At 38.1% G+C, this 21,951-nt stretch overlaps 1 protein-coding gene across 1 annotated transcript in view; it reads left to right on the forward strand.

The window, feature by feature from the left end:
- GPC6 (glypican 6) overlaps positions 1-21,951 on the forward strand; it is a 714,343-nt gene that overhangs the window by 629,067 nt on the left and 63,325 nt on the right. Inside the window, exon 5 of the mRNA XM_050980236.1 lies at positions 14,255-14,385. Within this exon, the coding sequence (XP_050836193.1) occupies positions 14,255-14,385 (131 nt within the window). The remainder of the gene's footprint in view (positions 1-14,254; positions 14,386-21,951) is intronic.

Consider the following 21,951-nt stretch of genomic DNA (forward strand, 5'->3'; position numbering starts at 1 on the left):
TTGAATTTATTGTCTATTATGTTTCCATAGACAGAGAGAGAAATGTTTGAAAAAATCAAAGTAAATATTTCTGTTCCATGGTTTGAGTAAATATCACCAAAAGGACAGGTTTGTTCTAGTTCCATTTGTGCAACTCACTTTTGAAATGGGAAGTTGTCTAACTTGCTTTTCCAAGAGAAAATAGAATTGAATAATAGAATGGTTTGTTTTGGAAGGGACCTTAAAGACCACTTAGTTCCACCTCCCACGTAACCAGGGGAGGTGGAACTAAGTGGTCCATTCATGCTCAGGGCCCCATCCAACCTGCCCCATCCAGGAATGGAACATCCACAACTTCTCTGGGCAACGTGTTCCCATGCCTCACCACCCTGGTTTCCTAAAGGGAAAAATTTCATCCTAATATCTATCCTAAACCAACTCTTGTTCAGTTCAAAGCCATGATCCCTTGTCCAATCATGAGATCTCCTTGTGAAAATTTCCTCTCCAGTTTCTTGCAGGCCCCTTTAGGTACTGGAAAGCTGCTCTAAGGTCTAACTGTAGCCTTCTCCTCTCCAAGATGAACCTCAACTTCACAGCTCTCATCTGGACTACCCCAACAGGCCCAGGCCTTCCTTATGTTGGGAAGTTGGAACTTCTGCTGAAGTTCCAGATTTGGATGCAGTGCTCCAGGCTGGGTCTCACTAGTGCAGAGACCCCACCTGAGGGTGGGATATATAGGTGAAAAGATGTTGCTAGACTGATGTAAGCATTATAAAAGCCTTTTGGTTTTCCTTCCAGGTTGGTAGAGGAACATGATACTACCAAGTTAATCATCGTTATTTATATTGTTAGCTCTTTCTGTATAGAGCATGTGGGAAATAGTGAGGACAAAAAATACATCTTAATTTTTCCTTTAACTGAAGCAGAACACACTTGACTTTGAAGGCTTTTTTTAGTTACTGAATATCAGCAATGTTAAGTGTCTGTGAAAAGATTTCCCTGGAGAGCAGATAGAATCCAGTGTACAGTGCAGCATATATCCCTGTCAGATGATGTCATTTTTCCTAATATTTTCTTGAAAAACATGATACATGTAAACAGGATTTTAAGAAAGCAGTAATTTCTGTATCAACTTTTAGAAGAGTGTTTGCTGTACTTTTTTCTGTCTTCTCACATTTTTTTCTCTTCTGAAACCATGGAAAACAATTTGCTCCATAGATACCGCCCTATTCCGTTTGACAAACACACAAACATTTTTTTTTGCACCCATATTTTGAACAGAGCCAAAACTGGCATGGCTTATTGTGTTTAATAGGAATAAAATCATCAACTTCATTACCATCTAGTCCTGTCGTGCCAAAACGTGCTCATTTCTCTATGGTAATGCCCACAGATAACAGTGCAGAAATGGGAAAAATAGTTATTCCTTCCATACACTCAGCCAACTGGAAAAAAAAAGGATATTTTCATAAAAATCTGAGAATGGAATGAACAGTCTTCTCCAAAGAAAATTGTTGAAAAGGTGCTTTGTGACTTTATTAGGCCTTGGGTCATGTCCTATTCTCAGCAGATACAAATATTAATAATAAACTTAATGTCTTCTTTAAAATGTGTAGCATTGAGCATTTATGTGTTTTGGTTTATGCTATCACATTCAGAAAATCTGAAGTCAGTGTTATTTCTTTACAGCAAGAAACTGTGGGTACAACAGCATAGGACAGGGCCTAACATTTCTTCCTTAATGTGCTGCTGGATCTGCACCCTGTTCTTGCTTAGGTCTGGAAGGACCAAGAAGAAATGCCATTAAATCAGTGTTCATATCCCAGGGATAGAGCTGGGTTAGTGATGGCAGAATTTCATCAACATTTGTTATTCTAAGTAAGAAGAGGAGCTGGATTCAGTGGATGCACACAAAGATTAGGAATTTCATGAAGGCTGGTCTCCAGCACAGACCAGAGGCAGAGGAGGAGCTCAGTTGGAAAAGGAGGGTGGGGCAGAGCGGTGCAGAGGCTTGAATGCACAAAGCTGCTGCTTTAGCCAGGCAGCTCCCAAAGAGGGGATGCATCTTGAAAAAGTTCACAGCCAACTTAACCCCTTAATAAACTGGGAGGATGGAATATCTCTCCAGAGGTCTCCATCTGACTCCATCTGACTCCATCTGACTCCATCTTCCCATTTAGCGTTCAGGGAGCCAGGGAGGACTGTTATACTGACTGCTTAGAATGGAAAGAACAGGTTAAAACTCAAAGTTATGGAAAGTCCATCCCAAAACATCCTATACCTCCCTAGATTTCATAGTCCATCTTTATGGCATACAGCAGTCTTATGGGGAAATAGAGTTAATTCATATTCATAAATCCCTACTGGATGAAACTGGAGCTCTTGGATGAATTTTTTGTTGTTGAGTTTTTCTTTTGGGAAATGTTCATTTTAGATAATGAAAAAATTTAGAGGGACAAATAATACAGTGGCTCCCTGGCTACTGGCCTGGAAGCCTCAGCAATGTACAGCCAGACAGCAATCTTTCTGTGGAAAATGTTCCACAGAAATTTTTAATTTTTCACCCTCTATTAAAAGCATTTTTTTCCCTGCTGTGAAAGTTTTAGTGACAACAAACTTTTTATTTTCTGCAAAACACTTTTTATTTTCTGTTATGTGTTATTATTAGTATTTATTATGATTACAGCATATCAGACAAGTGTCCTCATGATGAACATTAAGTTTTTATAGTACTTCTCTAGACTGGACAAACATTTTTACTCTTGATCTCCCAGTCCTCTAAAAGATCAGGACACAGATAACTTGGAAGAATTAAGGAGCTCAAGTGTAGGATTCTTAATATTGTAGTTAGTGCAGCTAGGCAAACATAGAGAAATTCTTGAATTTCCTTTCAAGAGGGATGTCAAAACAATAAACAGATTAGTCATGCCAACAGCATTGATTTGTGACAGCCTTGATGTATGTAATCATTTTTGCTTCAAACATTTATCAGTGGGGGAAAATATCCCACCATTTTTATTTGCTGCATTGAGACGTGCTGGGAGGAAATGCTATTAGGCATCTCAAAATTCTCTGCATAGTGGCAGGCTTTTAAATGCAATGAGATATCCACAGTGCATTTCCATATTAATCAATAAAATGAAAGGCAAAAATCAATTTTGTCTGTGCAACTGTGTGTGACACCTCCCTAAGAGCTGCTCCATTGGGATGGATTCATGCCAGCTGAGATGGTCATAGGCTGATTGTCTATTTATGGCAAGGAAAGGCATAAAGTCATCTTACTGACAAAGTAGCAGGAAAGATGTTACTTGTAGGATGTCGATTCAAAAGCCTGGCACTGGTACCTGGGAAGTATGTATTTCAGACTTTAATAGCAACTGTGGCTTCCCACATGAAACATGGGCAATTACTTTCTTTGATTCAGAGGAAATAAAGGTTGAATTTACCAAAGAAACTGAGGATCATCCAGTTATTCTCTGAAAAGATGACACTGAGGAATTTGCTATATGTACTTGGAATTAACAAATTATCATTATTGTAACTTCAATAAATTAATAAAATGTGATCTGCTAGTTTTGTATTCTACATCTCTTTTCTCTTTTAAGCACTGAACCTTAAGATACCCCCATGTCACCCACAATTTGGCTAGTCACTGTTGCATCCTCTGGTAATTCTTCTAATTCAGGAGTGTATGATGTTAGATTATGGTTTGTGTCATATCTTAAAGCTTTCATTCATCACTTCTGCAATGTGTTATCCATGATGTTATTTTACTGTAGATTAATTTGTAACTATAAACCTATTTTCTTTAGTGCTCTTTTCCTTCTCTAGTTATTCTCCAAATATTCAGTGTGAGGTTTTCTGATTGCTGAGACCATGTTATGGTAGCATAAACTGAAAAGCTTGGTTTTGAGTGACAATGGTCATCTCAAAACCCTTCATTGCCTAAAAGATATTAGGATTTTTGTTTTGTTTTGTTGTCTTATACTCATCCGTTGATTCTATTTTATTGCTTACTCATTCGGTATCATGTGGTCCTTCTCTGATTTTCTAGGTCATATTTATTCTCCTGAACAGTAACACTAGTGTCCATTTTCACCTTACTATTTACCCCCAATCCCATTTTATTAAAAAGATAACAACAAGAAAGTCTTGGTTTGGGGTCCTGTGCTATTAAAAATGTCTCAGGAGCAAAAGTTATCTCCAAAATTTTCATCATCTAGCTGGTCATCCACTGGACCCTTTTAACCCAAAAAATGGCTAAAAATTCATTGATAATGCAGCACGAAGATGCATTACATCTAGTGGTATACAGACACCATGAAGCAGAAAAAATTATTCATAGAAAAGAAAAAAACAGAATGATGACCAATGTCCTTCCATAAGGCAGCAAACTGCCAATAGGAACATCAGTCTGTTAGGTTTAAACTGGATTTTTGCAGAAGACATTAAAGTCATAAATACCACCACATTAAGTAGTAGAAAGATAATGAAAGGTGGAGAAAAACTTTTTACAAGAGCATGAAGTGTCAGGACAAGGGGAAGTGGATTCAAACTGAGAGAAAGAAGATTAGATTAGATATTAGAAAAAATTCTTTACTGTGAGGGCAGTGAGGCACTGGAACAGTTTGCCCAAGGAAATGGTAGGTGTTCCATGCCTGAGAGTGTTCAAGGCCAGGCTGGATGGGGCTCTGAGCAACCTGGTCAAGTGAAAGATGCCCCTGCCCATGGCAGAGGGTTGGAACATGGTGATTTTTAAGGTCCCTTCCAATCCAATCCATGCTATGCTAAGGCAAGACAAGATTCTATGCTCTGTGTAGATTAGATACTGTTAAAGGGTGAAGTTATTCTTGAAATAACTAAAAGTTTTTTGAAAAAAGCTTCTTATAAAAGTAAAAAAATATGTCAATTCTCCAGAAGAGATAATGGACAGGTCATTAATTATGTGTTAAGAAAGGTAGCATAAATTCTGCCAAGGCTGGAAAAATCTCTACTGCACAAAATTTGGAATTAGAAGTGGGGAAGAAATTCTGTAAATTCTGAATATAAGGAGACATTTGAAAAATGTGTCAGGACTGACATGGGAAATATGAATTATAAATCAGTTGTGATGAAGGGGATAAGGAAATCAGATACATCAAGGGAATCAAGGAAGTTTTCTGAGTCAGACATATGGAGCAAAAAGGACCTCTGCAAAACAGCATTAATGAGATCCAACTCTAAAAGTTTAATTAGTTCTAGGCACCACAATACTAGAGAATTCTTTTGAAGGAAATAAAAAAACAGGAAAAGACCTGAGGAAATCACTTATGAAAACAGAATAAAAAATTAACATGGAAAATATGACCAAGCACAAACTAAAAGATATGATAAATGTCTACATATATGTGAGGGATTTGACAAAAAAAAAAATAATCAAACTGTTTAAGGTTATATGAAGCAGCTTATTAGAAATAGTTAAATTAAGCAGCAGAAAAAATACACCACATAGCTGGACTGTTCTGATAGTGATATATGGCAGACAGTGAAATAGCTTTCATAAAAAAAGTCAGAAGAATATAGCAAAGCTATTTTAAATTTTTCCTGCACAGAGCTCTAGGGATTTTATACCCAGGAATTTATACCTAGGGTTGTAACTCTGCATGGGCTTTGGAATGGTTGAAAAGATCTTTGAGGTTCTAATGTCTTTGACTGTATAAAGATAATGCAAACTATATACCCAGGAGATTTTCACAAGGATACCTTTAAATGTAGCAGGAAGTTTCAGGTTATGATTTGTTCTTGTCAACCATTTCAGCCTATCTCATCAAGAAAGAGTCACAAAGATGGACTTTTTTCAGTGTTCCAAACTCCATCTATCTTAAAAAATTATACACATTAGTCTTTGTTAGTACAAATTTAAATTAACTATGGAAGGCAGCATATAGGCATCAATGGGGGTTCTGTTATTTACTAACATTTCCTGTGACAGGCAATTTAAACCTCTCTTGGCATATGGAACAAGCAACAAGACAAAGGTTTTAGAAATGTATTACATTTTATTAATTGGTGTATGTCATACATTTAAAAAGAATCCTCCACATTTAGCAATAATCTTAGCTAAAACTCCAGTTCAGACAAACATCTCACATTCAGCTACTACAGGTAGTGGAAGAATAAGAGAATAGTAGACAAAAGATTACCATTTTGCCTAGTCTTTGCTATTTTGTTTTTGCATACAAGAACAAAAATAAGACATGATCTCATAGCAGCGTATAAACTATTTAGAATTCCTCAAAGTTTTAGGAAGACATAGAGGAAGAATAATTTTATATAGCCATTTTTTTCAATACGTGGAAGAAAAACATATAGTATGTAAAATACTCAAAAACTGCAGTTCACTCAACAAAACTCATTTATCTTCTATCAGATGCAAAAAGATGACAATTGTGTGTCAATAACTCTTCATACATATATGGTAATTTCTTGAGCTGCTCTACCTTAAGAGACAGTTAGATACAATCCCAACAGGAATAATAAAATATCCTTTTAGTTTATTCATAATGTTGACAATTCTTTTTTTCCTTTTTATTTTGAAGGAAGAGTAAGTGGTACTGCCATGAACCGACATGGCTACATAGTTATCAGAAATATCAAAAGCTACATTTTAAATCTGTATATTCTTGTAATTAAAACATAGATAATAAACAACTCAATCTGATACTCTACGCTCATTTTTAAAGTTTGCCTTTTAATTAGCTGGTAATTAACCTGGCAGGGACAATTATGGATTCCAGTCCCTCCTGAAAGAACTTAGGATATAATTTCATCACATCGTCCTTCAGATATCAGCCCTTCAAGCATAAGCCAGAAAACTGGATTTACCCTGTCTTAAACACCCTGCCCTAAATACCAATCTTTCTGTCCAGAATAGCCAAGTATTCCATAGAAACAGCTTTGAAAGGAGAGCTGTTGGGCACTTTAGAATAGCAGGGGTGGTTAAGGTGTTTTTCCAGCTGGTAAAATTTTGAGGCTGCTCATAGCAGGAAAAGAAATTGAAATGGAGCTTTCCATGTCTTGGTTGTACTGAGTACAGTTAGACACCTTCAGGAGTGCATCCTTTTGCACCACTCCTTTGCTCGTGCTCAGGGATGATGTGCAGAAATGATAGGCTCAGAAGGGATAAGAGGGTGAATGGATCTCTGTCAGACTGCCCCTGGGACAGTTCATTTGGGAGCTGCATGCAGCCCCCTTTGCTCATACACAGACACACACACATCTTGAACCAGCTCCCTTGAACCACAGCCTGGACCTCAAGACTGTCCAGGCTCTGCACCCAGACTAAACCAAGTGTCCAGCAGAAACCTCAGGTCTTACCTGCTGCTGGTCTCCTACTCACAGGATCACTGGCTTGAAGCTTACTAGCTGCATTTTACACACACACAGAGAATATTCTGCACAACCATGCTGTGATTCTCAACCAGAAAATGGTTAAGAAAAGAATTTAGTAAGGATATAGAGCAGACTGCAGTGATGGAGCCTCTGACAAGTTTGCTGACCACCAATTTTTCCACATGGCCTCTTTCATATGCCCTCTTCCACCTATTTTCCCGTGTTTGTTCCTTAGCTCACCTTAATCCATCTTTCTTTGCCCTTGTTTTCTCCCATGTAAACAACCCACCCCAGACATATTTTCCCCACTGCTCCCTGTTTTGTTCAGCTTCAGCTTCATATGCTGATAATTTTTACTTCTAGAAAAATCTTACCCCACATCCAGCAGTTTCTCGTGCAAGTCATTTGCCTACATATCTCCAGAGAGAAGCTTAACTGGTTACTGTTAACTGAATATCCAAATAAAAATATTGAGATTCCCTCTGCACAAGTGCAACATGAATTTTAAAAGTGCCTTCTCCCATGAAACAAAAGAAAACAAAAAACAAAAGTAAAAAAAACAAACAAAAAAAACCAAAGAAAACCCCCCACAAAACCACAAAAAAAAAAAAAAAAGCTGGATGTAGAAAATTATAATGTTATTATTCCATAGTATGGAGTGTATGTGGAGCTTAGTGATACTCAGTCAGGAAATCTGTAATGTGACAGTTTAGCCTCATCAGGATAGAACCATATAGAGTCCTAATACAAATAGTAATTTGAAAAAGTGACTGTGAATCCTGAGGAAAAGAGCAGTTTTGGCATCTCTGTCACGCCTTATTCTGTTTTCCTGAGAAGAGTTCTTATCACCTCCCTTAAATGTGAGTTAGAGATTTATTTTCCTCTTCTTGAATTTTTTTAGTAAATCATAATCTAGCAGTAAAAGTTTTGGCAGATTATTACAGGGATGTATTTCCACTGATATTATATTTGTAAAAAGTCAATATGTACCCATATTTCACTTTTCAATTTTTAGTTTTTAATTTGTTTCATTAGTTTACCATCTAACGCTCTAAAGATTTTATGACCACTATTTATATTTAGTGTCATGATGGAAAAAACTCACTGAGTTTTACCTACACGACCTAGTAAATACAATCCCAACCTCCTGCCTCCCCTTGCCCTTGGTCAGAAGTTGGGAAGCTACCAAATGATCCCTGCCTTGCAGCCCAGCATATCAACAATTACATCCTATCCCAAAACAGTCATTGCCACTCTCAAGGTCACAGTCAACTGCAACAGGTTTCTCACTCTGTTTACAACTATTTAATCTGCAATCCGTGGTCTTGTCCATAGACAAATCCTTTAAAGTTTCACAAATAAAAACTTACCCTTACTTTTGTTCACCAGCAGCTTTGGGAGCAAGCACTTTGCAGTTCTCCATAGATAAGTGTAAGACCACATACCTAGAAGAAAAATAGGGAACTCTTAATAGAGAATTTAAATAAGATCTTCCTCCTTTTTTTCCCCCCCAAAAATATACCTTACAGTTTTGTGAAGGACATGCAATTTAGTATTTTACCATTCTTTGTTTCCATGAAGAAACAACATTTATAGACTTCATCCATAGATTCTCTCTTGGATTCCCCTGGGGGAAGCTCAGCCACTGCTGGAATCTCACTGATAATTTTGAAGTAGAAGAGCAGGAATGTGCGTGAAAGGAAAAACTGATGTCACAGCCAAATTAACAGAGACCCTAAAAATGCCTTTCCTTATCAGCCTCCCAAATTTTCCCTATCAGAGCCTCTTTGCATTTTCTGGATGATAGAAGGAGGGCAAGAAAAAGGAGGCAGTGATGGTTCTTGCCAGAGCTTTGTATGTCAACCTAGTTTAGAGGGGATTATAACTTGTCAGAAGTCTCATACATCAGTTTCATTTTCCCTGCTCCTTTTATTTCAATCTGGAATTCACTAGAAAGTTTTCTGGGAAACTGCCCTGAAAGAAATATAACACAAACAGGAACACACCACTTTTGGTATCAAGATTATAGGAGGGTGGCTTGATGCATTTCCAAGGAAGCTTAGGCACATTCTTGTCTATTTGTATTGTTAGTCTATCCATTATTTTGCCTGTAGATTCCTAGGGCTCATAAAGTATTTCCATATCTTGAAATTCACCTGGTTTCCCGAATGTTTAAGTTATACAATAAATCACTTTGCATGATGACCAGTTTTCTCCTGTGTTTCTCATTAAAATGGCCCCTATAAAACCTTAAAAAAAAAATCTTTAAAGCAAACAAAAAGTTTATTCAGGATCTCTTTCTTAAATAGTGTTTAAAATGAAACAAGGTCCTTCTAAAAGCCACTGACAAATACCTACATTTTTTCTTGACATGGAAAACAGAATATTAAGCAGTTAAAGAGGGCTGCTGTGCTCAGCTGGCAGAGACATGTTAGGGGCCCTTGGACCACACTCTAGGCCTTCAGTAGGCTTTGGGGGTGTTACTGCAAGGGGAAGGTCCCCACTCATCCAGGAGAGGCTGAGAGCAGCAGCACTGATGGCTTTTGTCCAGTTCAAGGGTTTAGGATTTAGGATTTTAATACTAAAGTGTCTAGATTTTCTGAACTTCATATTGAAATCTTTACAGTTTCTCATGTAATAATAACATTTTCAGAAGGAAAAGAAAGGACTTGGGACAGCAGTGTTGTGTTTGTTGATGCACAGCTAGAGATTTGAAGAGCTACAGTCTGGTGAGGACCATTACAACATTTGACTGCCCTGTCATAAATCTCATCTTATTACATTTAATCTGATTTTCACTGTATTCAACATAACAGTTTCCATTTCACTCAATTGCAAAGGCTAGCTGGTATGTATGTGCTCATATGGAACTGTACAAGTGAATAATAAAGTTTATCACTGTAGTGAGAGTTAGGGTTGGCTAAAAAGAGAACTCAACCTAATGACCTGAGGAAATATTTTCCCGGAGATCAATTCACCTTAAACACTGCACAGCTTTTCTTCCTAGAAATCAATGTTATGGATGAAAAATTCAATCTGAATTTAAATCTGAATCCTAACTCAAAAAATTTATAGTATCAAGCTAGTTAAATACAGAAGTGAGTTTGTTCCCAAGGGGCCTGAACATTCACTAATAACATTCAATAATAAGATTACCTTGTTCTCCCAGGCTTCTCTCTGTCTGTGGCTCTCAGGTATGTTTGATTTAGTCAGGAACAGCATGATGGTTAAAAAAAGGGTAGAAGGAAGAGCCCAGTCAGACAGAGGCTAAGTAAATAATTTTGGCATTCATGGAAGTGCCACTTGTTCATCCTCTTTTGCTAGACTGAGCTTGTAGTACTCCTAGCAGAAGGAGACAAGAATTACCAGCAGCCTGGTCACTGCTAAGTCAGCCACAGCCCCACAAAGTTGCTGGAACTGAAATGAAAATGAATCCTCAAATATTAATTTTCCATTTGTGCAAGAACTCATCTGAACTGAACAATTGTCCAAGACTTCTATTCTGAGCTGATCCCTAAACTGAGCATTAACTGGAAGCACAACTTGTGTCAGCCTCAAAAATAATCTTGAAAGAGGAACCTGTTTTACTTCAGCCCTTCAAGCATCTCTTGTCACAGCATATAATCTATTTCTCAGACTCTTCCTCTTCAAATATATTACTGTATAGACCTCTACTTCAGCATTTGTCCTAGCTCACATCCTAACCCCAAAACGAAAATACAAACTGCTGATATAAAGATGTCCCTGTGATCAATAAAGATGTGGATATTTCAAATTATATTTTCCCCTTAACCCCTTGCTCCCCAGGCATATCTTTAAGATATAATTAAAGATCACAAGGCTCTAATGTCAACTGTCACTGTTGCCTCATAGCCTCTCACTGCTCCAGTTATGAATAGCTGCCTGGAGTGGTTCAGATTCATTCCAAGCCAGAGAAAGAGACAGCAACTAAAGAATATGAACAAGCAGGGATTTACTGTTTGATTTTTTTCTGTCCTTTTGTGTTCTTTTATTTTCTCTTATTTTCTTCCTTTCCTTTATGTAGAGCAATAGTTTAAAGCTATAGCCCATGTGATTGAAATATAAACTTGACTCTAACCCAACTTGAACCCAGGCTCTTGAAAGCATCATCAGACCTATACCATAACATATCAATGAAAGAACTCAACATAACAAAAAGCTCACCGTTGGCAGCCAGGAATTATCCACATTCCTCAGCCTTTGCCCTCTTCCTTAACAATGACTAATAGAAGGATGATATAGATGAGATTAGATATAGATGATATAGATATAGATATAAATATAGATGATATAGATATAGATATAGATATAGATGATATAGATACAGATACATATATATATGTATATATAAAGACTAAGTCTATGAATAAGCTTAAGGTTCAGAAAATAGAAGCTGATTAGCTAAAGATTATCTTTCTATAGATACAAACTGTTTAAGCCAGGAACAGATTTTTAGTTTGCATCTCCTAGAGCTATTTATTTTAAAGGCACTTTCCTTGAGGAAAGGCTGTGTTCAAATTAAGACTGTGGTTCTTGTTCAGTTAAAGATTATGCACTTTTCTGCCGCATAGCTGAGATTTCACTTCAAGGTTTAATTCAGAATTATTTCCCCATGCCATCAGAAGAACCAGCAAGTAGGCTGGAGCCACCAACCATTCTCACAAGAGATCTCCAGTAATTATATATTTACAGAACTCTGATTCAGCACAGTGCCTGAACACATACTAGGGCTTAGCACTAGACTTTTCCACCCTTCTAGCTGCCAAAATAAAGACAATTCATATAAAGAGGCACCTGTCCTTAATTTAAAATGTAGTCTACTCCTACCAAAAAAACCCCAAAACTAGACTAAACCAAAAAAACAAAAAAATCCAACAAAAAAAAAAAAAAAAACCACAAAAAAAACACAAAAAAAAAAAAACCAACCACAAAAAAGCAAAAAAATAAAACCCACAAAATCTACCTTTTGCCTGTTTTGTGCAGTGACCCTAATCTTAACCCTGTTTCTGATGTAAACTACCAAAATCCAGCCACCAGGACCTGTGCCCTAATAAGGCCTAGTACTGGTCATGGCACCTAGGATTTAAGCTGATCACATTGCTCACAAAGTACTAAATCATGAATGTTTTACACAAGTCACTTTGAACATGAGGAAGGAAATACTTCATAGGAGTCCACACTTAAAAATTCTCTCTGTAATTTTTTTTTGGCATTTGGAAAAACTGCAAACTTATTGCTGCAATCTGTAAGTGTGTGTACATGTGTGTATGTATGTGTGTGTCTTTGTGTGTATGAAAACTGTTTTCTCTATCAGAGGTAGTTCCTATTTTCACCACTTCCCACTGGAAAGGCTATAAACCACAGAAATTTAAAATAAGGGGCAGGCAAAATAACACCTCTGCTTGAAACCAATTTCCTATCATCTGTCCATTTCTCACAGTTAGCAACAAGTGCTATACACCTCACTCCAAATAACTGGCATTGCACTCTTTCCAGCCTAAAAGTACTGTGAAATATTAGATGTAAATTTGCAAAAGTGCTTTGGTGCTTCATGCCAAGCAATTCCAGTTTCATGGGGATTTCTGGGTATGCACTGACAGCATATAAACAACTTAATGCAGTCCTTGGGTGAGGCTGTGCATGAAGGTGTTTGTCTAAACTGCTAGAGTGAGACACCAGCCCCTTTTTCCCATTCCTCCATGCACTTGTGCTTTTATGGGGAAAGAGAAAATGTCCATCTTGGAACAAACCTCTGTGACTTGCAGCCAGGTGTAAAGCTAACAAGCACTGCTGTCAGATCTGTGGAGAGCTCCATGCCTTCTCCACACAGCTGCTGTTGGACTGGTGCTTAAAACAGCAAAGCAGGCATGGGTCTGTTTCAGAAAAAATCTGCTTGGTACTTTCTGGAGCTTAAGTCTGGCATATAAAGAAGAGAGCGTGTGAAGATTTTTGTTTATTGCGCTAAGGCTACAAGCATCAGCTGCTTAGAGCTAATTAGTTATTGAAAACTTTAAATCTAACACGGGAGACAAGGATCCTGTTCATATGCTGTTCAAAGGATAGACTGTAAATCCAGTTTATCACATGGCTATTGCCACATAAATTATGATAAATTTGTGTCTGTGTATAGACAAATAAATCTGGTTCATGGCAAAACCTTTTTATTGCCAAGAATTTCTGTTCAATTGCTTGTTTTTTCACTTGTTAATGAACATCAAAAGATTAAATTATTTTGCAGAGGGGCTCTAATGGAAGTTAAGCAAACTTATTTGTTTTAATACAAAATATACAAACAATGTATGTTTCTACATACAACTTACAGCCATGTTTTGAAAATGTAGCAAGGCAAACATGGTTTATACCTATATATTATGGCAGAAATCCAATATTCATCTGCTGTTCATATTGCAAGAAAATGAGATCATTAAGGTCAGAAAGAACAGCTGCTTTAATTACAACACTCCAATAGATCATATCACAATTTTCATCATCTCACACAAATTCTGAGAACATACCCCAAGGATTCATTTCTATTATCCTGCTTTTTCTTGGGAAGGAGATTACATAAGTACACTCCAAAGCCCTGGCTGCTTCAAGAAGCTGTGTAAAATAATTTTACCCCAAGCTCAATAGTCCTATGGCAACTAATATTAATCTAACTTTTAAAGTCTTTATTCCTCTTTCTGTGGTGGCAGCAGCAGGGGAAGATAGTTTTGACCCTGGGAAGTTGCCCTGCAGGCTTCACAGAGCTGCTGCCACACATCCCCCCAGACTCCTGCTGAGGAGTGCTCAGCATCCACACCTACAGCTGGCAGGGCTGGTCTGCCTGAGGACCCCAAAGTTATCCCTTCTTTAAGGGAATGGCTGCTTTGTGTTTTAACAGATGCTATGCTTCTGGTAGCGGAGAGATTAGAGGGACCATTCAACATTGAATCAGTCATGGATCCTATTGATGTCAAGATTTCTGAAGCCATCATGAACATGCAAGAGAACAGCATGCAGGTGTCAGCAAAGGTACTGTGTCAGTCGTGCCTTCTCTGTTATTGAATGTCACAAGTGGGGGGAAAAACATCTCCACCAATTTTTCTGTCTAGACTTTAAGAAAGATTGCCCAGACCACCAAAAATTACTTTTGCTTGTTCAACAGTTCACCAGACTGGCTTTGAATTCCTCATTAAACTAGTTAAACAAGCTTGAATTTTTCAAAAGGAAGTGGAAGGGAGAAAGCTACCATTTATTAAACTTCAAAGTAATAGCTGTAAGAGATTTAAGGAAAATAGAGTGTTCTGGAAGCCAGTGGTAACTCTGTAAGCATTATCCTGCAGAGTATACTTGGTAACTTCCACTCGTGTCTCATCTGTGATTCTCCATATTAACTTCCAAACACATTTTGATTTATCTGAGTCAGACTGAGCACTAGCCACTCTAGGGAAATACTACATTGGCCAGTCTCTGATTACCAGACTTCAGTTTGATGGAGTTTTGTCTGGATTCTGACACAAAGATAAACAGAGCTAATGATACCGGCTGCCTCCTTTCCATTTTTAATGTGTGTGTGTATACACAGGTCACCACCACCTCCCAACCCCCTGTTAATAAGATCCTTCAAATTCAGTAGCAGGTGCTATTGAGCTAATAGCCAACAATTAATGGCTTTGCCTTAATATTCATCAGTGCACTGTGGCTGAAATTCTAAAGTCAACAGTTCACCAAGCTATCTGCACTGGGAGCTTCTATCTCCCATTTAACTCCCAGCAGTCAGTCAGGTGCTGGCCAGACTGCCATCTAAGTCAGTGATTTTCCATTGCTTGGAAGGAAGCTGCTGTAGCTGGGAAAAAAAAAAAAAAGTGGGGACAAAGAGCAGGAGCCTGAGGTTTGCATTCTTCCTGTCAACCCAAAATTAGATGCTTTTTATGGCCCCAGTGCTGCAGGTTGCTAAGAGTTTCCTTCAATATGCTTTTTGCTTTCAACCTGCATGAAGTTCCTTGGATTTTAAAAGCAGTCTACATCCTGCAGGATGAGACTTTATTCTGGCACCAGTCATCAAGGTGTTTAACAGCCAAATTCTCTCAAACATTTTGGGAATTAAAGGTTAGCTTCAGCAAACTCAGCCCTTACCTCAAAAAAGAAACAAAAAATATTTTCACTTAAAACTCACCCTAGGCCCAGGTGTATTTTGTTTTCCTCTTTACTTTTGACTTTTTCCTTTTTACTTTTTGCTGTTTGGTTTTCACAGTTTCTCCATTAGCTGGAAAGCTGCATCCCCTGCCAGAGTTTGGCATGAGCTCATCTCACTATTTGTTCATAGCAGAGCAGATTGTTTCTCCTGTCCCTCACAAATATTTTATTTGCTGTAAAGATTAATAGCAATGCCATTTGCAATGCAATAGTTTTTCCTCTAAGAGAAACCTTAGATAATATTTTTTTTAATCTTGTAGAACAGAAAAGAAATTATATGAGCAAAATTTATTTCATTAAATTTTCACAGGTAACGGAGCTGTCTTGCCTTGAGGGACCTTTGTATGTTCTCTGTAGACCATTATTCTTGTGAAATGTGATTTTCTTGATCTCCTAGGTTATAGCCATCTTTTTTCATGTAACATGGAAATGCTTTTTCCTTTAAAAAAGGCAAAGGCTTTGGGTATAATGCTGTCCTCTTCTATGCCAGAAAATGATATACAAGATGATATACAAGCAGACTGATTGATCCATCCTCTGTCATCTAATTTTTCCCTCTTATACATATTGACCACTTAGAGGTTCTGGGGAAATGACAGACAGCTCACCAGATGTAGTGGGGTGCATGGAATGCAACTGCAGACCTAATGTGGGAGAAAAGCCACTCTCATCAATTAATCTGAGATGCCACTCAGAAAGTTTCAAGCAGGGTGTTGGAATCATGATCTTTTCTATTTTCTCATTCTTCAGACAATTTTGTACCTTTTATTCAACTGTACCTACTGAAAAATGTGGTGACTAGGAATCATAGCTTTTTTTTTCCCCAAATCAGTCAGTGCCTTTTTTCAGTGGAAAAATGATGATGCACTAATAATGTTATGCCTGCAACACCCACACATACACATAGGTTGTTTTTCACTGCTGACATGCAGCCTCTTCTATCTAAAACCTGGTTGAATCTGGGAGAAGAATCTATGCTGTATTCAGTAGAATTTTCTTCCATGTTATATAATGTTGTTTTTTTCTTTCAAAAGGAGTAGGAAATATGAAAACAAAAGGTTTCTTCCTCAAGGAGCTCTCACTTACTTCATCCTCTCTGTAGGCAGAAAACCCAGAGATTATTTAATCCAAAATCCAATGCTCCTTTTTCAGATAGTTATATAAAATTGCCCTATTCTAAAAGCCCAAGAAAAACCCAATGACTTAACAATTAATCAGTGCAGAAAGTCAAGGCTTATTGCTTGAGTTCACTCCTTGTCTTTCATTTCCTTAGAAGACACAAACCCTCTGTCTTCCTCTTTTGATAGCTGCACTTCAATAGTGAGACAGAGAATTAAAGAGATACCACATGTACCCCTTCTATCTTTGTCCTGCTGACCAAGGACATTCACCAGTATCTCTCACTGCATAAAATGGAGCATCTCTGTTCCTAGGCCATTAACTTTTCTTGTTTGTGTGAGGATTACAGTCAATTCTTCTAGCACGGTTCACATTAACCGTGTGCTAGTATTACGTTAAAGTCCTCCAATTCATTCTGAGACTGCAATCTTTCTCTGTTCTCCTGGTATTTCTCATATTCAGCACTGGCTGTCCAGGAAGTCTGACCACAAATCTCTAGGCTTCTTGGCTGCTCACCTTGCACACCTGTCATGTCCCTTAATAACAGCCACACAAGGTCCTTATTTTGCCTCAGGGAAAGTCCCATTCCTGAAGATGCTTGTCAAAAAAGAGCAATGGTATAGAAAGTCACACCCCAAGGCCCAAGGCCTTTCTGCTGGAAGGATCTATGTGCTCTGAATATGCCCAAACTTTCCCTTCTCCAAGAGAAGACAAGGACTGCTGATCATCAAACCAGTTTCCATAGCTTCATCATCTAACACGTGCAGCCATTCTTACAGAATACCTTCCACAAACCACATCACAGAGAGTGCAAAACAATCAGCCTGGGCTGCCTGAGATGCCTCCCAAGACATCAGTACCTTTTAAGAATAGTTCTTGCAGGCTGGGTCTGCCCAGTTTAGAGTAATGTTCCCTGAAGGTTGCCTCTGGCAGAAGTCATGGTGCAGTAGATTTACCTTGGATTTCTGCTTATAATAGCTGAGACAGGATGTCCTCTTTATTGAGATCTCTTTGTAATTCTCCAGTGACACCTTTTTGGTATTTGAACATTATAGTGCCAAATTCAGTGCTCAGCAACATGTTGATTATTTCTCAAGCAAAACTTTTACATTTTGTGCGCTGTTTCCCAAGGATCAGCTCATATCCAAGACTTAGTCATAGCATACATTTGCCCTATTCTCATTGTCATTCTCCCTGAGGTAATTCAGGTAGTCATATTCAGAGTCATAACATATAAATACTCATTTCAATCTTGGCCAAAACAAGCATGTTTTGAGAGCCTTCACAATCTTCCCACATGGCTGTCAGTATACCAACACCTTCGGTTCCTGCTTCAAGTCAAGAAGTAAATGCTACATCTGTTCCATTTTAAAAACATGAATGTTTACTAGTTGATACCTGCAGAGATTGCTCATTGCTCATTCACAAGTGGAAGAAAACTCAAAAAACAGCACAAAAGATGTTAAAACATCCATTTTTTTTTCACAATGGAGAAATTTCCTAATCTGGTTGCATCAGAGTAATCATGCTTCCATGGCTGCTCAAAACACAACATATTGAAGTATTTTCTGCAGCAATCTAATCCTACACAAGTATGTTGGACTGCTGGAAGAGTCATCTGGCTGCCATGACCATATTTTCCCACTTTCATATAGTCTATTCCATAACTGAGTTTCCCCTTAGTAAGTCTTAAATCTGCTTTTATCTGAGTTGATGGATGTGCCATTTTAACCTATAAATATATGTTCCTTCTCAGCAATTACTTCAGCTAAATGGATGAATGAGCTCCATGACATAGCAGACTACCTATGCATTATTTATAAGGAGGATATCTTCACAGAACTACATCCAAGGTTCTTCTTAAAATAGTCCACAAGTTTCATACTAAGAAAACCTCTTCATTTATCTGTGTTCTTTCCAGAGCTCTGTGCAGGAAAAATATAATGGCATTTCAGGTAAAAAAATCAATGCTATTCTATCTGAAGAGTCAATGGAGCAGAATCATATAGTGGAAACACTGAGCACTAGCACGTGGCTAAATAACAGTATGATCCAAGGTTTCACAGAGAACAAAATTCGCCTTCTGCAAAAATTCAAAACTTCAAATTCTCCTGGGAAAAGGGCTCTTTTTGCTCCAGTATCTACATCCTAGTCCTGAAGTAGATACTTCCATTTAGTCAGCTCAAGAGATTTAATTCTTCACTGGCTCTGTTGACTGGTTCTCACGGCTTGGTTCATATCCCTGACCATAGAGATTTGGTCCATTTGAGCTTTAACTGCAGTTCAGCGGGGAATGGTTTCGTGTTATAAAATCTTAACAGGTGTCTCAGATATCCCAGAACATCCCAAACGACTGTAGATGCTGATGAGAGAGAAACAGAAGGAAGCTTTTGAACTCCCCTAACTTAGATGTATAGCTTAAATGTGGACATATATATGATGACAACTAAAGTTAGCTTTCTTAATTTCAAATGGAATCTATTCTCTAAATTCAGATGAAATGGACTACAGCAATTATAAATAAAATTCAGTTTTTTAGAGAGTGGGTTTATGCTACCAATTCACAGCATGTGTAATGAAACACCTGAATATTTTTCCAGAAATTGTTCAATACCTCTGAGTAGCACTGTAAAGAAAGTATTTCATGTGCTTCTTCTTAGGAAGCATTTGTTAAAATCAGTTGTTATCTTTACATTTTGTCTTCTGTCAATACCAGGATGCAAATTTTAAAATGTCTCTTTTGCACTCAAAATGCAGTTACTGAATACTGTATCTGTACTGCATTTCTGTTAGGTCATTTAAAAAGCAAGCTATTTCTTTTTCTGTCATGTAAATATTACTGTCTAGTTTCCATCTCTATTACTGTCTGACTGTATGTAAATTTGTTTGTATAAAACCACTTGCTGAAACTATTTGTATGAAGATAAATGCCACAAAGTCTCTGCTGGGTTTTTTTCAGTACATCATAAGAAAGATGTTATATAAATTATGTAGACTTGCAGTTGCACCACATGGCCATACAAGTAGCTTAACAATCACACACTGGGACTTTTAAGGAGACATTCCCTCACTTTCCTTTCTCCTGAGAATCTGGTTGTATGTTTTGTATAATTGGCACTTGCTTCGTAGGCAAATACCCAGTTGCTTAATTGAGTAAATGGGATTTTATAGATATCTAAATAAACAATTATGTTTTCAGTGCTGAAAGAAACTTAAGTAAACTTCTGTAGGCATAATTCATGCTCTTAACGTATAGATTTTGCCCTTTAAATTGTCCTACACAATCATGCACAAATCTTGAATATTAATCTTAGCTGAATTTTCTTCAGAGAAGAAAAATAAGATTCTTTCCTGATGAAAGGTTTAAAGCTTTACAAGCTAAAATCTTTTTTCTTGGTTGATTAAATTAATTTACTGTCCAATAGTCCTCAGGACTAGGGAGGCTTGAAACTCTTAAAACAGATATTCTCAAACCAGACCAAACAGTATTCCACTCATAAATTAAAAATCCCAATGGCCATACAGCAGCTGACTTGCTGGACTTTAAGCCAAAGCAGACCTGATGACTGGACATATATTTAGTATTAATCAGCTTCTTTCAGCAAACTTTGAATCATTTGGGGCCTCTAAATTAACATCAGGAAACCTAACTGAGAGCCAATTTAATGTATCCTGAAGGAAACAGAAGTTTCATGGACTTGGGTCACTCCTCCACGGGGTGCAGTCCTTCAGGCACAGCCTGCTCCAGGTGGGTCCCTTCACAGGGTCACAAGTCCTGCCAGCAAACCTGCTCCAGTGTGGGCTCCTCTCTCCACGGGTCTGCAGGACCCTGCTCCAGCACAGGTCTCCCATGGGGTCACAGCCTCCTCTGAGGAACCCACCTGCCCTGGTGTGGGTGTCCTCCATGGGCTGGGGGTGGATCTCTGTATCCCCACGGATCTCCGTGGCCTGCAGGGACACAGCTGCCCCTCCATGGGCTGGCTGCACCACGGGCTGCAGGGGAATCTCAGCTCTGGCACCTGCAGCACCTCCTGCCCCTCCTTCTGCACTGACCTTGGTGTCTGCAGAGTTCTTCCTCTCACATGTTCTCACCCTGCTCCTCCCTGGCCACAATTACATCTGCACAATGACTTTTTTCCCTTCTTAGCAATGTTATCACAGAGTCATTACTGTCATTTCTTATCAGCCCAGCCTTGGTCAGCTGCCATTGGCTCTGCTGGATGTGGGGGAAGCTGCCGGCAGCTTCTCACAGAAACCACCCCTGGAGTCCCCCCCTACCAAAATCAGGCCACAGAAACCAACATAGCCACACAAAAAGAAGTAATTTGGTCCTACAACCAAAACACAGCATAGTTTTCACCCCCACAAAGCTCATTCAAACAGTCATTAGGCATTAGGGTTTTGTATAATATATCTTACGAGAAATTCTGACATTCAATTCTTTTTCTTTTGAACGGAGGCAAAATGTTGAAACAGTCACAAAACCAGAAGGGTTTGTGGGTGACTCTAAAACTAAAAAAGTTGGTATGAAGGCAAACACTATGATTCTACTTCATGAGAGCACTTGAAAATTTTAACTCAGTGGATTTTCTACCTTTTTTCAGATGTGCAGCTGAAAATGCCTCTGGGAAATATGCTTGATATCCAGTAGTCTTCTGTGTCCTTTAGTACCTACCAGATACACAACATTGAAACCTTTTTCCAGATGGAAGTATATGAAAAATTTCATAACTGTGAACATTATTTTCTATACCCAGCAAACAAACACACTAGCAGAAAATAATTATCACTGTTGCCCACTCAGTCTGCCTCACCCTTCTAGGGAGAGATTGGTGGGGAATAGGAAAGTTATCCAGTTACAAAACTATTTCGTCATTGACCTTTTCTCTAAGTCTACAAATAAGATTGCAAGGTACAAAGAGCTGTAGGTAGGGATTATCACTGGATGACCTGTGATTCTGGGTAAATACTGCATTTTAACAAAACTGAAAACAGTCATCAACTATGTCTTGCCACAAAGGACATCCTTTTGTGTATTTTTCTTCCTGGAAAGACAGCAATTAAGATGCTTTCAGATGTTAATTTCTCATAATAATCACCTTCTTAAATTAAGGGGGTTTTAAGGTCCCTATATGTTTCCATACCTTCACCAACTGATTAATAATGCTAAATTATTAACCTGAGTTTTAATGCAGGCCAAACACTCAATTCAGTAGCATAAAAATGTCAATCAAAGCTTATTTCAAGTATACAAAAAAAAAAAAAGAGGTTACAAAATACCAG

Source organism: Serinus canaria, chromosome 1 (genome assembly GCF_022539315.1).
Source record: "Serinus canaria isolate serCan28SL12 chromosome 1, serCan2020, whole genome shotgun sequence".
Lineage (NCBI taxonomy): Eukaryota > Metazoa > Chordata > Aves > Passeriformes > Fringillidae > Serinus > Serinus canaria.